General features: G+C 47.9%; 5 protein-coding genes across 5 annotated transcripts; all 5 read left to right on the forward strand.

The window, feature by feature from the left end:
- The first annotated feature begins 1,431 nt into the window (after positions 1-1,431).
- On the forward strand, positions 1,432-3,523 carry EV420DRAFT_862150 (NAD-P-binding protein). The gene is made up of 8 exons (XM_060483774.1): positions 1,432-1,675; positions 1,729-1,802; positions 1,852-1,970; positions 2,037-2,104; positions 2,152-2,248; positions 2,306-2,350; positions 2,405-2,542; positions 2,607-3,523. The coding sequence occupies exons 1-8, from the start codon at positions 1,655-1,657 to the stop codon at positions 3,077-3,079; spliced, it is 1,035 nt and encodes a 344-aa protein (XP_060326261.1). The 5' UTR covers positions 1,432-1,654; the 3' UTR covers positions 3,080-3,523.
- A 1,477-nt stretch (positions 3,524-5,000) lies between these two features.
- On the forward strand, positions 5,001-6,516 carry EV420DRAFT_862221 (uncharacterized protein). Its single transcript, XM_060483775.1, has 4 exons — positions 5,001-5,519; positions 5,574-5,811; positions 5,875-6,043; positions 6,092-6,516. The coding sequence occupies exons 1-4, from the start codon at positions 5,230-5,232 to the stop codon at positions 6,322-6,324; spliced, it is 930 nt and encodes a 309-aa protein (XP_060326262.1). The 5' UTR covers positions 5,001-5,229; the 3' UTR covers positions 6,325-6,516.
- A 1,315-nt stretch (positions 6,517-7,831) lies between these two features.
- On the forward strand, positions 7,832-9,666 carry EV420DRAFT_1712746 (uncharacterized protein; the record flags this gene model as incomplete). Its single annotated transcript, XM_060479653.1, has 3 exons — positions 7,832-8,254; positions 8,301-8,963; positions 9,150-9,666. 3 exons carry the CDS (start codon positions 7,832-7,834, stop codon positions 9,519-9,521), a joined length of 1,458 nt encoding a protein of 485 aa, XP_060326263.1. The 3' UTR covers positions 9,522-9,666.
- A 2,188-nt stretch (positions 9,667-11,854) lies between these two features.
- Positions 11,855-13,308, forward strand: EV420DRAFT_1767436 (uncharacterized protein; the record flags this gene model as incomplete). Its single annotated transcript, XM_060480920.1, has 4 exons — positions 11,855-11,880; positions 11,931-12,171; positions 12,228-12,396; positions 12,449-13,308. 4 exons carry the CDS (start codon positions 11,855-11,857, stop codon positions 13,132-13,134), a joined length of 1,122 nt encoding a protein of 373 aa, XP_060326264.1. The 3' UTR covers positions 13,135-13,308.
- Positions 13,309-13,470: 162 nt separating this feature from the next.
- Positions 13,471-14,615, forward strand: EV420DRAFT_1567896 (uncharacterized protein; the record flags this gene model as incomplete). Its single annotated transcript, XM_060474145.1, has 5 exons — positions 13,471-13,557; positions 13,609-13,902; positions 13,954-14,207; positions 14,239-14,372; positions 14,487-14,615. Coding segments are annotated over exons 2-4 (498 nt in total), but the record flags the coding sequence as incomplete, so codon positions are not given.
- Between the last annotated feature and the right edge of the window lie 289 nt (positions 14,616-14,904).

Raw genomic sequence — 14,904 nt, forward strand, 5'->3', positions numbered from 1 at the left:
GTCGGTGAAGGACAAGGTAGACAAAGATTGACTATTTGAAGACCCCGAATGAATCTGATATAGTCCTGTCAGTAAGCTAGGCACTAAGAGGTAAAATCTACGACGCACCCAACTGTGCAGAGGAAGGCAAACAAAACTCTGACTTGTGCCAAGATATCTCCCCAACACTAGGTCTCCAGGTCGCCCCAAGCTCCTTCGGTGACGCAAGGTGGAGACTAAGGCCAATTCCATACAAGGTTTTTCCCACTGTTGATATTTCTCAGCGATAGAGAAGGCGGCAGGTGAGATAGGTGTATCTGTCGTAGAGTAAGCAGAGCTACCCTGCCAATGTTGTGAGTGAGAATGTCGGCCATTCCCTTCAAGTCGGCATCAACCTCAGGTGTATTGGCTGTGGTTGGCGTACTGGGAAGGGTATACTCGTATTGGAAATGAGCAACGATAAGATACCAAAGTGAACACGAACAGCTCAGGCGCGATACTAGCTTCAATCAAGGTAACTTTGAGGCTGACCGACTCGAGGCAAAAGGGGCTTTCTCACGGAATGTGCGATCACGTGAATTCTGGTTCGGTTACCGGCCCGCATAGCGATACAGTTTTGAACTTGCTCCATTGCCACTACGACGGCCGTCTTCCTCTCGACAGCTCTATGAATAGCAATAAAATATAAAAGAAACATTGTTATGCTGCCTTTCCGCTTTTCGGTCCCCTTCTCCTCAGAATGGCCCCACCTGGCAGGTTTACTTGACTCTCCGATTCCCTCGCAGCTTGAGGCAGCTTGTCATGCCCAACCGTCTCTTCTCGGGCCTTCCCTTTGCTCGAGGAGCTCAGAAATTACCTTCTGGAAGAAGAAAAACTCACAGAATCAAGTTCGGAAGTATTGGATGTCTTGAATTTGCCGTTTTCAACTGTTGGCACGCTCAAGGCTCTCTCCGACGCGTTAAAGGATGGCGCCAAGTAGTCAACGATACATCTCTTCCTCTGGTCTCTGCTGATACGCTCTCTGGCGTCTGTCTGTTATGACAAGTCGTGTACAATGTGAGTGCGAACGCAATGATGCGAGTTCAATCGCTAACAAAACTGGGCAGGCAAGAGGCGCCTTTCGTTCGACCACAGTTATCGTACACACGAAGGTTTTTTAGAGAACGGACATGCTTCATTATTGATATCTCATATCGTTGAGGATATTCACTCGCCAAGGCCGACCGTAGACGATGAAGTTTCGGCGCAGCTGTCTATCATTACGGTGGAACACTCGAATGACGAATCGTAAGGAGAATATGACTCATAGGCGTCGTATGATGATGGATCATCTTCTCATAGTGACACTAGCTGTGAACGGACAAAGGCTTCAACCGATCCGACAGCTACTGTATGGATCTAGTGATCGCGAGATGTCCTCCGGCTCAGAATCAACCGGAATTAATATTGAACCACTAATTGTACATGCAATACACTCCGTTTTGCTTCTCCTTACTTTTCCTTACGTCCGAGATTTCTCTCCTACGGAAGCGGGATGTGGCCGACGTGGTCCCCCAACCCCCGGCAACCCCGGCGACTCCATCCGCTGATGGGATTTCTTGCATCACTCAGTCCTTGATTTGGCGCTCAGCAACATTTAAAAAGATGGAACATCAGGGTTTCTTCCAGTGCAGATATGGCGAAACCTCTCGTTCTGGTGAGCAAGCGTGTTCACTGTTGGCTCTCCCCGTTAACGGTGCTTTTCTTAAGGTGACCGGTGCTTCTGGATTTTTGGCCTCTCATATTATATCTTTGCTCCTGGCTGAGGGATATACTGTTCGCGGGTTTGTTTATAACCGTACGCGGTATATTCGGATAGCTTACCTGCTCCAGGACTGCACGCCCAGCCAAGATAGAATCCCTCCGAGCTGCGCCTGTCGCTGGCAACCCGGACTTCTCGCTAGTGCAGATAGATGACATTGCGACGTCAGATCTTTCTGGAGCTTTGAAAGGTAACTAAACTTCCTCCATGTCCGGGCTTACTTCCCCCAATATGTTCTAACAATGTATGGTTTCAGACGTTGACTATATCATCCATGCTGCTTCACCCTTAGCGGGAAAGGAATCTCCACAAGAATCTCTTCAGGTAAGGTTCTGCTCTTTCCTTGTTGACATTTCGTTGAATCCCTGAAGATGGCAAGGAATGGGACGTTGAACGTGCTCGCTTCTGCTCTAAAGGCCGGAGTATCAAACGTTGTCCTGACGAGCAGCTGGGCAACTACTTTAGATCGTAAGTTTTACCTGGCCATTTTCAATATGATCTTGCTCTAAATCCGGCACCGGACAGCGTCTCTCGAGAAGACATATCAAGGAGTCATTTTTAGCGAAAAAGGTTGGTGCCATCCATTTCTACTGCGCGAGATCGCTAAGATCATTCTCTTGGTAGATTGGGGTAGTGTGACGGAGGAAGAATTTCTTAGCAGAGATCATAATCTGCTCTGGGGATATCTCGCTATCAAGACTCTAGCTGAGAAAATGGCGTGGAAATTTGCCCAGGAGAACCCGACATTGGATCTAGCGACTAGTAAGTGTTGATTATACGAATGTCTTGCATTTATAATTCCTGTTTCTTATTTTTTTCAAAAAAGTCAATCCTCCATTCATAGATGGTCCAGTCAACGCACAGTTCCCCCCTGTAGCACCTGACAGGCTAGGTGCAAACAGAATGATTTATAGTTTGATATCCGGCGAATCTGGACGCCCTCTACCTGTCCAACTTCCCCCTTTCTACTGTGATGTTCGTGACGTGGCACGAGCCCATGTCAAGGCGCTTACCCTTAATCGTTTTGAACCCCCGGAGAAGAAGAGATTTCTCGTGTCAGGAGGTCACTTTACATGGAAGGAGGCTGTGGAGTATCTTGAGAAGAGCCGGCCTGACTTGAAGTCGCGGCTACCTTCCGTCACTGGCAGTTCATCCGAGCTTCCCGGAAAGTTATCATCGATCGACGTGACTCGAGCTCGGGACATTTTACACATGGAAGAATATATCGGATGGGAGAGTACCATTGGTGATACCATTTCTTCGCTTCTTATTGCAGAAAGGAAGTGGGTACAGAGCTAGATTTATAAACTTTGTCCAATAGAGAACCCTTGACACGTTCTGGTATCGATTGGATCCTGAGGCAAGATCTGATGGTGCTTCAGTGAAGGCAAGTACCCAGTCATTATGGATGTTACGTGGCAGATGGTCGGCAGAGAGACGGCACAAGCTGTACTGAGATCCAACTCTGCTAATTACGAACCTCTGCCACGCGATCAATGAAACATTCGTACGCCGCACGTAGCGGGTCCTGAGGGTTTTCTTGGTATGTAGGTATCAAGGTAGCCGATGGACGAAAGCGATAGTATTGATACGTTCCCACGCCACAGACACGTCAAAGCGTCACAAGGGAACGAGAAAAGTCAGCGTGATTCAAAGGGTAGATAAAAAACAGTGCGCCGCCGCGCAGCAGTGTAGGGAATTTGCTTCATCCTGCAAGTAAGACACGCGCATGGATCTGACCAAATTGAGCACCTCGACTGCTTCCTCCGTCGGTTTAAGTGTACGTGGATCAGACGTTATCGCGCTAGTCTGATCTGAGGTCAGTCTCGCGGTGCAGGTGTCAAAGCATTACTTATAAACCTTGATAGGCGCACATCAAGGTACGAGTGACTTCAAGCACAATATCGAAGGATTCTTTCGCGACCCTCAGCTCCAATTCTTCGATTCCGCCGATATTAGGTTAGTTTAAGGGACACAAGCAGGGCGTATCGTGTCTGACCTTCACTCCATATTCCAATGAAGAAAGCTTGTTTCGTTTCCGGACGTTGACAGGGTGATATGGAAGGACGTAGTCGATCGCTAGTAATATCCTGTTCTCGTCGCAGCCCAGTGCCAGGGATCGGACAGTATAAGCTAGAGTCGCGATTGGAAGTGTCTTTCTGGCATGTTGGTGTGAACTGGTGTATGTTATCCGAGAAATAACGAGGCGTTCAATGAAAAAGACATGGACGCTGGTGATGTCTGTTGATAAGGCTGATTATTTGGATACCACTGTTGAATCTGACGTGACAGATTTAGCTTCAAGCGCTTAAAGGACAGTGACCGACAGCGATCTACGCACCCAGTTGCCACATGGAGGGACTAAGTACCCTCGTCCGCGCCAAAGACGTGATTTTCAAATATCCCAGGGTGAGTTGGTGATGTAGGATGGAGGCTGTCTGACGTTCAGCTTGTTGCCAATCCTTCCATCCTTCTGTTCGAATTGTGCGACAAAGAAAGCAGTATACGAAAATGGAGATAGTTGTCGCAGAGCAGGCGAAGCTGTCGTGAAACTCGCCACCCTGCCCTTCCCTCATGTGATACGGAAGATTTCTTGCAGAGTCGGCGTAGTGGCTAGGAATATCAGTCATTCCTTTGGTGCCGAGAGACCTTGCTGTATTGTAGAGGCATATGTTCCGGTTGTCGTCCATGTACTGAGGGAACACTCGTATTAACAACTGAGGATACATGATCAACGACGCGATAAAAAAAGGAGAACGAGATACACCTAGATGTCCACCTCTTTGAATGCAAAAATCTGGGCGCCTTCACGCTGACCAACGCGTTTTTCAGTATTGCATTGACACCAAAGGGACGAGCATGCAGTAGTTTCGTTGCCGCCAAATGGCAGGAAATCCCTGTGGCCATCGAGATGGGTCCTCAAAAGCAAAGTTGTTCTGGTCTTCATCATCCGTAAAATGGGCATCGACCGCAATTAGAATGCAAGGTACGAATTGACGGGCGTGCCCTAGTTCCGTGGTTGGCGTTGAACATCCCAAGTAGCAGCCATCCTGGACAGCGTCTGGCTCCCAAATTTTGTTGAGTATCGAAGGAAAGGGTGAGAGCGTTAGCCTTGGTGCTATCGGCGTTGAGGTTGAGGCCTCAGTCTACTGTCAGAAACGAGGCGCCGTCTGACGTCGAGGCCATCGCTCGTTGACACGTGATTCTCGTGAATCCAAACCACCACCTTACGCCCCAGGGTCGCGTTCAGTAGCAACTTTTTCTCTATTCGAGGCACTGCGACTATAGGCGATATAATATGGCTGCATAACGCATAAGTACGGTCGACACCAAAAAATCAGACTTCACCTCCATCGCTGTCACGGTTCAAAAAAGGGCGAAATAGCTCAATATATGCGCTCGCCTTCTTCGCCTGCATTCCTTTATCTGCTGATTCGATATTTTCTATCATGTCTCTCGATAGCGCTAAACTGGGAGACTCTTCTCTTCACCAGGATACTCAGAAAGCTCCCGCCTTTTCTCTACCTGCTTGTCCACCTCCCCGCTGGTCAGACTTCTATCAGATACCTATCGAGAACGATATCATAGATGGCACGGACTGGATCGATTTCTTATGGGAAGTCCTACACCGCGCAACTCCTCCCACGTATCGTGCTTCCAAGTCCTTTGCTTTCACGTTTAGGAGATTAGGCGAGCATGTCACCGATTTTCATATATCCAAATTGTCCCTCATCTGGTTGTAAGCCCAGTATTCAGTTTCGTTTTTTTGCCTTTCTGATACGAAGCATTGAAGCTTGACCAATTCGATCCGAACAAAAACACTTCATGCCATCTACGACATCCTCGAACACTGGGGATACCTTGAAAGTGCTTGTCCTGGGCTTATCGACGACATTCTTCAAGAAATCAAAGTCAACGCTTCGGATACAATGACATTCAGTGTCGACCTTCGCCATCGATGCCAAACTGCTGGGCTGGAATTAGATCACAAGATGCGGATGTTGCAAGCGATAGTTAACAGGCAACACAGAGTCAGTCGAATTCTGTTCCTACGGTCACGCGGTGAAACTCATTCTTTATCACTATTCTGACAGGATTTTAACCCTAAGAACCTCCTTAAAACTATCGCGTATCTAATCTGCGGAGCGCTTGCCATATTTGCCTTGGTCCTTGTTCCACTTTTGCCCTGGGTTTCCTCCGAGTCTCCAATCGATACCTGGTTACCCTACATTGGACTAATCGGCTTGCACATGATTCCAACCGGTATGTTCTTTTGTAATACCAACGGTGACCGAATACTCATTCGCTCAGCATCACGTGCATATTCGCCAGCACTCGATATTGCCTACAGGATCGACGACTTGAATACCAAGACATTCCAGCTGATTTGGGCTGTGAGAGACGTGGCAGGATTGCTGACCCTCATATCCGAATCCGAAAGTTCACCGTTGTCCGATGTGTTGCACGCAGAGCGGTTCCTAAAGGCTTTCCAGACGTCGGTATGCTATGTTCCTCTCATTTCTTTCTGTCGTTCATTCGAGTGACTACCTTGTCAAGTTTCTGGGAGGACGTCAAGAGTTATCAGATCTCCGCTCGTGGCTACAACAGTTACCTAGCTGGACTGACAAAAATTTCAACGCACATCATTGGACCGACCGCCACGTTGCCTCCTCTCGTGATAACAATTTGCTCCCCACCCACTATATCGTTTACCGGGTACCGTCGACTCACACCCGAAGCATCCTTCCACGTATTCCTCGGCTCTCAAGTATGACAGTGACTAGAGTCTACCAGAAGGTCTTTGGAATGCACTCTCACAACGACGTCCTCCCGACCGTATCTTCCCAACGAGCTGAGTATCAGAATCGCACCGCAAACACGAAAACCAGTGACGCTGCACTTGTTCCTGTGTCTACCGCTTCAGAGGATGGTATCTCGATGGCGATTCCCAGCTATTCTCTGGCAGTGGAGGATTATGCATGAGACAGGAACCTTCGGTGATTGGCTCGGTGTATCGCTCTTCTTCGAACGTAATGCCTCTTTTAGCTTCGCGTCTTTCTTTTTCTTTATCCGTGGTCCCGAACTAGATATGATAGAATCGAGATTAATATGTGTGCCCGAACGAAGTGTATTCTCGATTTCAGCGGAGAACTGGTTCGAATATCAACTTTCAAGTAATGCATCTAAAGACTCATCTAATTAGCAAAAATGTTATGTATCTCCCCGTAAACAGGAATGGGACGTAAGCGAATCTGTATGAGAGGCCGGATTTCCTTAGCCTAGGATTTGCCGGACAATGTTTGAAGGGAGCTTAGGGGCCTCACAAGCTTTGTCATGGTCCACTTCCGTGAAAATAAGGCTCCTATTTGTTGGGATTTGGCAATCCGGCATCATGCCGAGTCTGCTTATTAGGGAAGAAGTCTGAGGAAAAGCGTGGAAAGTTCTAGTAAAAGTACATTTAGTATAAAAGTAGGTACTTTAGCGTAGATCCTCATGCGTTTGCAGAGCTCAGCCAAGCGCAATACTATTGGCTTGCTACCGCGCATGTGATACTGGGAATCACACCAAAAAAAGTAAAATTTCAGCCAAAGTTTTTGTTTGTCAGAAACTAATTCCAAAACTAAGAAACACCCATATATAGGTATCCCGCTTCATCCCGCCTTAGGGCGGGAGAGGGCGCATACCTATATATGGTATCTCACCAGTTTCTTATTTAGTTTTGGACAATTAGAAATTCGGCTGAAATTTCATTTTTTTTGGTGTGAATGAACCGATACCCCGTTTTCCAACACTATTTATTACGTCTTTGACTTCGACTCCGCATCCGGGACTCGAACAAACTTGTTTTCTTCCTTGTCTCTTGTCCTGCACTCTTCGTTCTGGCTCGCCATAGTTCAGTTCGTCCTAGTGAGGGCTTGAATTGCTCATCATCGAGTCCTAAACCTACTGGTAATCAACTTAGGTATAGAACCAAGTGTTCGTGCGTTTCTTGGGCTTTCTTTTCGTGCCAATGAGAGATTGATTGGTGTTTTCCAGTCATATCGGGCTCTCATGCAAACTTTCCACGTTCCTCTGGAGGAAATATTAGCCAAATATAACTGGATACTCACTTTCACTCATCCACCTGATGTCGCATCTCTTCTACGCATAAACGAGGCGCCATCACCCATACTATCTGCTCGGCTGAAGACATCTCTGGCCGATCTGACGACATCACTCGCAGATCTACAGAGTGACCTTGATCTTCTTCGTAATGCTGTTGTGTCGCTGGAAACTCGGATGTCACGCCTCCAGTCAATCAAACAAGACTACAAGAAAGCATTGTCTCCAATACGTCGCATCCCCTCGGAGGTTCTGGCGGAGATTTTATGTCGCTCGTGGTCCTGGAAAGACAATATGTCAATCATGAAAAGACATCATCGTCACGCATTGGACGTTTTCACAACCCCGGACGGGCCGTGGTTTCTTGGTCAAGTGTGCAGCTCGTGGCGACGTGTTACTGAAACACTTTGCCCCGGAGCTATGGGCCACCCTGAACGTGGACATCCCGGCCTCCCACAAAAAGGTTATGAAGGCTGACGCGATGGATATACTCCATGTCATCCTTGAACGTTCCCGTAACCATCCTCTCAAATTTCAGCTCTATTACTATGACCTCAAGGTGGAAGGGGCCAACTTGAAAGCAATAGAGCGATGTTTCGATCTCCTGATCTCCCATTCGACACGATGGAGAGACGTCAGAATGACGATCCCGCCATCCCTTCTTCCACGACTCTCTCCCATCCGTGGAAAGATTGATTTACTTAGAGAGATATACTTCATTTGCCATCGCGACCCGCAGCCCAAGGACTCAGACATCCGGGCCTTGGAGATTGCCCCCAAACTGGAACACCTGCATATGTATGGCATGCACCCTGGCATTAGTATTCACTTCTCACCTACCAATCTCGTATCCTTCTCCGACGCAAGGCCATTCGCCGGAGACCAATTGACTCCCAAATACCTTGACGTTGTCAAAACCGCCCCAAGACTTTCTTCATTTTCATGCACCGATTATGCTGTCAACCTGATATCCACGTTGTCTTCCTTTCCATGCGTCGTATCCTCGTCGATTGAAGAACTCTCGACCTCTTCGCCAAGTTGTATGCTCGGCATGAAACTACCATCACTGAAGAAGGTCACGGTAACAACCATATCGGCCCTTAGGGGCTTTAGCACGAGTGAAGTGATAAAATGTCCCGTGGACGCGCTGGGTGCACTACACCAGATGTTGCTGCAGTCATGATGTTCCTTATCACAATTGCATCTCGTCGATACGGTCTTGGACGATAACCTTGCGAGCATCATCAAACTCACGCCTAGCTTACAGCAACTTGTCATCGAGTTCTACGAGTGGGTGGATGATTACGACCCCATCATGCAATATCTTGTGACACAAATGAGCGAGGTAGATGGGTCGCTTAAGCACTTTGTGGTCCCATCTCTACAAGACTTTGGCGTCTACGTGCACAGCGTTGATTACACTAACATCTCTTTCATCAATCCTGCATTAGTGGATATGGTAGCTTCGCGACTGCGTCAACCGTCAGAGGCGCCATGTCTCACGAAGCTAGGTCTATGGGTGATGGGGCAAGGATGGAGCTGTGATCTTGATGAGACGGCTGAGAATGCCTTGAAGAGTCTGCAGAATGAGGGACTTGAGCTTAACTACCGACTGGACGATGTGGAGATATATCAATGATATGGCGGAGTCGTATTATCTGTGTGCATGTTGGTTCGTTGTTGTTTCGACCGAGGTCTGTATTTCTTGGCGAGAGCCCAGGTTTCTTCGAAGACACTTTTTTCATCTAGGCGTAAAACTTAATTCAAGTTGGCCGACTTAAAGTGCTAGTTTTGGAAAGGACTTACACTGGACAAGGAGACTGTTGGGGTACGGAAGAGCCGCGATAGGATGACCCTGCAGGAGCTCCGAGGCGTGTAAAGGTAAGAACTGAGTAAAGCGAAACGAAGACGCTAATAAATGGCAAAATAAAAACGATAACGACCCTCAGCTTCATCTTTGACTTGTCGTGGTCATTTCGATGCAGGAGCGCAAGGACTAGTCGTTCACTCATGCCCTTAATAAGCTGAGTGGAAGGCCGTTTTCCCACGCCACAGACGCGTCAGTCGTAAGGGACTCAAGTCAACGCAATTTTAAGGGAACACCTTTCGTCCTAGATTCTATCTCTACTCCGACATACACATCCCGAAAGTCCAGCACGCAAGACATGCGCACAGTGAAACTGGCAAAACCGAATACCATTAATCGTCAACTCCTCCCATTCAAGTGCATGGACCAAAACATCATCGTACTAGTCTTGTTGGAGGTCAAGTCTCGCGGTGCAGTGTTAAAGAATCACTTACAAAATTACAAGAGACGTCTCTACAACGGTTTTGAAAGAGAAGCTTTTCTGAGGTTCTCCAATCGAAAAATTCCGTTGAAACTGGCATGGTTCCGTCACAATCAGCTAGTCGTCGACAGGCAAGAATTACGACGCACCCAACTGTAAAGATGGAGGTAATAGGTACGTTGACTTGTGCCAACCTAGAGATGGGGTCTCAGGATGGAGGCCATCTGACGCTCTATTGTTTGCTGGTTGTCGGTCCTTCCGTCCTAATTGGACAACGAGGAAAGCAGTATGCGAAAAGGGCGATAGCTGTCGCAGAGGATGTGAAACTTCTTTCCCTCATGGCATTGAAGACTTGATGCATTGACGGCGTAATGGCCAGGATGTCAGCCGTTCTCTTGCATCAACAGCACAGCCTCTGCTTCCTTCTGTTCGGTTGTCGTCAGTGGTGAACGGTGGTATGCTCGTATTAGCAGCTAATGATACATGAGAAACGAGGCGATGAAAAACAGAAGAATAAGACACAGAAATGTCCGCCTCTGTAAAACTCTCGCCGCCTCCACACTGACGAACACGTTTTGCAGCATTGCACCAACGTATGATAGCTTTGTTGTCGTCAAATTGCAGAGAGTCTTCGTCGTCGTGAGATGGGTCGTCCTCAAGGTTATACTGCGCTTCATCATTAGTAAACATGAGCATCAAACGCGGTTAAAATGAGATGCAAATCAACGAGCAGTGCCTCTAGTTCCCTGATCAGTAACATCCAAAGTAGTAGACATCGAGTTACCTTTAAGTTTCGAGGTAAGTAGCGTGGCAGTGTCGTCAATAGCTGCAACGCAGTCACCGGTCTTTGCTGATTCGGGGTCGAGCGTGAGCTTGAAGGTCTGGTTCTAGCCATCTTGGACCACGTCTGGCTCCAAAACTGTGTTGAGCACCGGAGAAAAGGATACTGGAATACGCATTGGCGCTGGCCTTATTGGTATCGGATTAGTCTGCTGTTGTTGTATTGTCGTAGAGGAATCGGGAGCAGGACGGGAGCAGGAACTGAGCAGGACATGGGTCGCTGACACGTGATTCTCTTGCTTCACTACCACCTCAGAGCTCACCTCAGTATCGCGTTGAATAGCGGTGCTTAGGATTTCCTTCTATTCGAGGTGTCGATACACAGCTGCATAAAGTATAGGCATCTTGGCGTCAAAGACTTGGTCACCAGTCGCTATCATCAACGGTCTGGCTCTGAGGAGAGTATAACGCTATCAGGAGGATATCTGGTGAATAGAAATTTATTCGCTTCATGGCGGTCTTGAGAATCATTCGTGAATACTAAAACTCACTAGGACAGCTCCTTGTCAGAGCCCGAGCGGGATAGGCGATACACTTGCCCTCTTCAAGCTGATTGCTTGAGTCCTGTAACTTGCCGACAAGCACCTTCTACCATGACTCTCGATAGCGCCAATTTGGGATGCTCTGATCCGCCCAAAAATCTTAGCATTCTCCCGCTTTCCATCCACCTCTCCGCTGGCCAGGCTTCTATCAGCAACCCGTCGAAAATCGTATCATAGATGGCACAGACTGGATCGGTTCTTTATGGGCAGTCTTACACCGTACAAATCCTCCTTCGTACCGTGCTTCCAAGTGCTTTGAATCGACGTCTACGAAAGTAGGCCAGCATCTCAAATTGCATCACATGTGCAATTTGGGCTTCGTCCAGTTGTGAGCCCAATATCCAGCCTCCTTCTTTTGCTTGGCTGATGTGCTTGAAGTCTTACCAAATCGCACGTCCAAACAAAAACACTCTATGTTATTTACGACATCCTCGAATACTGGGGATACCTTGAAAGTACCTGCCCTGGGCTTATCAACGACATTCTTCAAGAAATCAAGAACAGATGCTCGGACACAGTGGAATACAGTGCTAATCTTCGCCGTCGATGCAAGACCGCTGGACCGGAATTGGAACACAAGATGTCGATGCTGCAAGCGGTAGTTATCAGACAATACAAAGTTGGTCCAGAGCTTTTCCTGCAGCCACACGAAACTCATCCTTCGCCATCACTCAGGATTCCAACCCTAAGAATATCGTCAAAACTATCACTTACGTCTTCAACGGAGGGTGTATGATAGGTGCCTTGGTCCTTGCTCTGCTTTACCTCTGGAAACCCGACGAGTCTTTATATGCTTCCTGTTTACAATGGATTGGGATAATTTGCGCCCACACAGTTATTATAAGTAAGTATCTTTCCGATACCAACGGTGACCGACTACTGCTCATCTCGCTCAGCAATTCATATACATCCGTGCGCGCGCGATTTTGCCCAAGACGTCAACAACTTGAACATCAGCGCCTTCCAACTGATTTGGGCTGTGAGAGACCTGGCAGAGCTACTGACCTGCATATCCGAGTCTGAGAATCCATCGTTACTTGATATGTTGCGTGCCGAGCGGTTCCTAAAAGCTTTCCAAGCATCGGTGTGTCATGTTTCTGTTCTTTCTATCGTTCATTTCAGCAACTACCCTATCAAGTTCCTAGGAGGACGTGAAGAATTATCAAGGCTTCGGTCGTATTTGCAGGAGTTGCCCAGCTGGACCGACAAAAACTTTTGCGCACACCATTGGAACGACCCTGACAATGTTCTGCTCCAAGGCCACTGTATCGCTTATCAGGCACCATCGACGCGTGCTCAAGGCGTCTTTCCTCACATTTCTCGACTCTCCAGTGTAGCAGCGACGAGCATCTGCATGAAGGTTTCGAGAATGATCTCTCGTGGTGACGACGGGAACATCCAGACGGACCTATCTCGGCAGAACCTTCGACATCTCTCCATTGTGAAACCGGAAGCCAGCACTGCTGCACCTATTCCTGTCTCTACTGCTTCAGGAGATGGCCTCTCAACGACGAATTCCAGCCAATTCCTGTCTGTCACACAGATCGCGGAGGATTCTGCACGAGAAATGGATGCTCGGTGACTGGTTCGGTGTATGACTTGCTGCTATTCTTCCTCGAACGTAATTTTGCCTCTACTAGCGTGGTGTCCTTTTCTCTTTCTCTTCCTACGACGCGTTGAACTACATAGGCTTGAAATTGATATGTATGGCTCAAACGAAATGTATTATCAATTTTTTTCGACTGGCAAGTAAGACATCTACCAAGTCGTTTTTCATGACTAGGCAAGCAGTTTACGTATCTCCTCGGAGATGAATCGAACGTAAGCGAATCCATATGAGAACCCACCAATCGTTTACTCAACTTCCGACGGAAGAAGCTCAATATGTGGTCGTTATTCGTATCTTCTTCCTTCAGTACCCTGACGCCCAATTCCATCAGGATCGTATATTGCGAGGATTCTCGGACATTCGCACACAGGTAGAATATTTTGGGAAAATCGTAAGGTAGCTCTGCTGGTGTGTTTGCTTGAAGAACGCTCACCTCACAACTGTAAGGACTGCTCTCGCCTTGGTCTATCACCACAAGGAATACCCATCTATGAGTGATTAATACCGAGTTGCGACACTTCACGTTTACTTGGTTTTTATAGATTGTGCACTCCCGCTGGGCCGACTTCTATCGTTTACCAACCCACGTCACTCGCGGCCGGCGTCCGACTGCGCAATTGGATGACTTGTTATGACCATTCCTTCCGATCCTTATCTTGCTGACAAGTCGATTCTATCCCTGGCTACCGAATTCATCGACATCTTCAGGAGGACCTCATACGAAAATGCCCTTCTCAGGCAGTGCGTGTATCGTCGAAAATCCATTACTTCTGTTCTGACCTTGCACGCAAGAATTTTCAATCATTCGGATGCCATGAGTATCTTGCAAATCATCTACGGCATTCTTCGATTCAACCAGTACCTGGTCGATCCTTGCGAGCTGCTGGGAACGTTGACACCAGTTCTATTGCATACGAATCGTCAGTACCACCTAACAAGGCCCAGGGCATCGGCCTTAGCTGTGAAAACGTCGGGTTTTCCCTTCCGCAATGGCAAGAAACGAGGCGTCCCTGGACAGCGCCTCAGAAATGAAAACGGGTGCTTCTGTCTTCTCCTGCCGACGGTGGAACGGAGAAGGCCTCTGCACCATAATTCTGCATATAAAGAGCGTGCGGCGCGTGCTGGGATCAACTTTGTGGTCCAGACGTCAGAGAGAAACGATGTACCGCTATAATCAGCTGCACCGGAGAACTCTGAACGAAGACGCTGTTGTACGAAGAGGGCGGCTAATCAAGCCGTAGGAAGCTTCATGGAATGTTCAGTCAGGTGAAGATTCCGGGGAAGTCGCCTCAGCGACTGACGGGAATTTGGGAGAGAGAAGTTACCTTTGCGGTGGTCGTTCACTTGAAATCTCCCCACACACATATCCACATTTCGGTTTATCGAGAGCCTGAGAATAGCGACCTGAGGACTCGTAACCGACTCTCTCATCGCCCTTGGATCACCAGTCTAAGCGACCTAATGGTTTATGACTTTTTTTGGTTCAGGTAGCCTCGGCATTTGCCGGTTGTGCCCAAATATGTTGCGCCACACGATCACGTGTATTACTTCGCAGTCATAAATTTATTGTTCTACGCGACTTAAACATTCTTTCTTGCCTTCGTGCTCTCCCTCCACCTCGCCCGACTATCCCAACACTACTATGTCTCCCGGTGCCAGCAGGAATTCGAATCATCACTCTCTTACACCGTCCGCCACAGGGAAGAAAACACTGTCGCAGGAATCTTTAGTATCCGACCAGTC

This window comes from Desarmillaria tabescens (assembly GCF_030435595.1).
Source record: "Desarmillaria tabescens strain CCBAS 213 chromosome Unknown EV420scaffold_43, whole genome shotgun sequence".
Taxonomy (NCBI): Eukaryota; Fungi; Basidiomycota; class Agaricomycetes; order Agaricales; family Physalacriaceae; genus Desarmillaria; species Desarmillaria tabescens.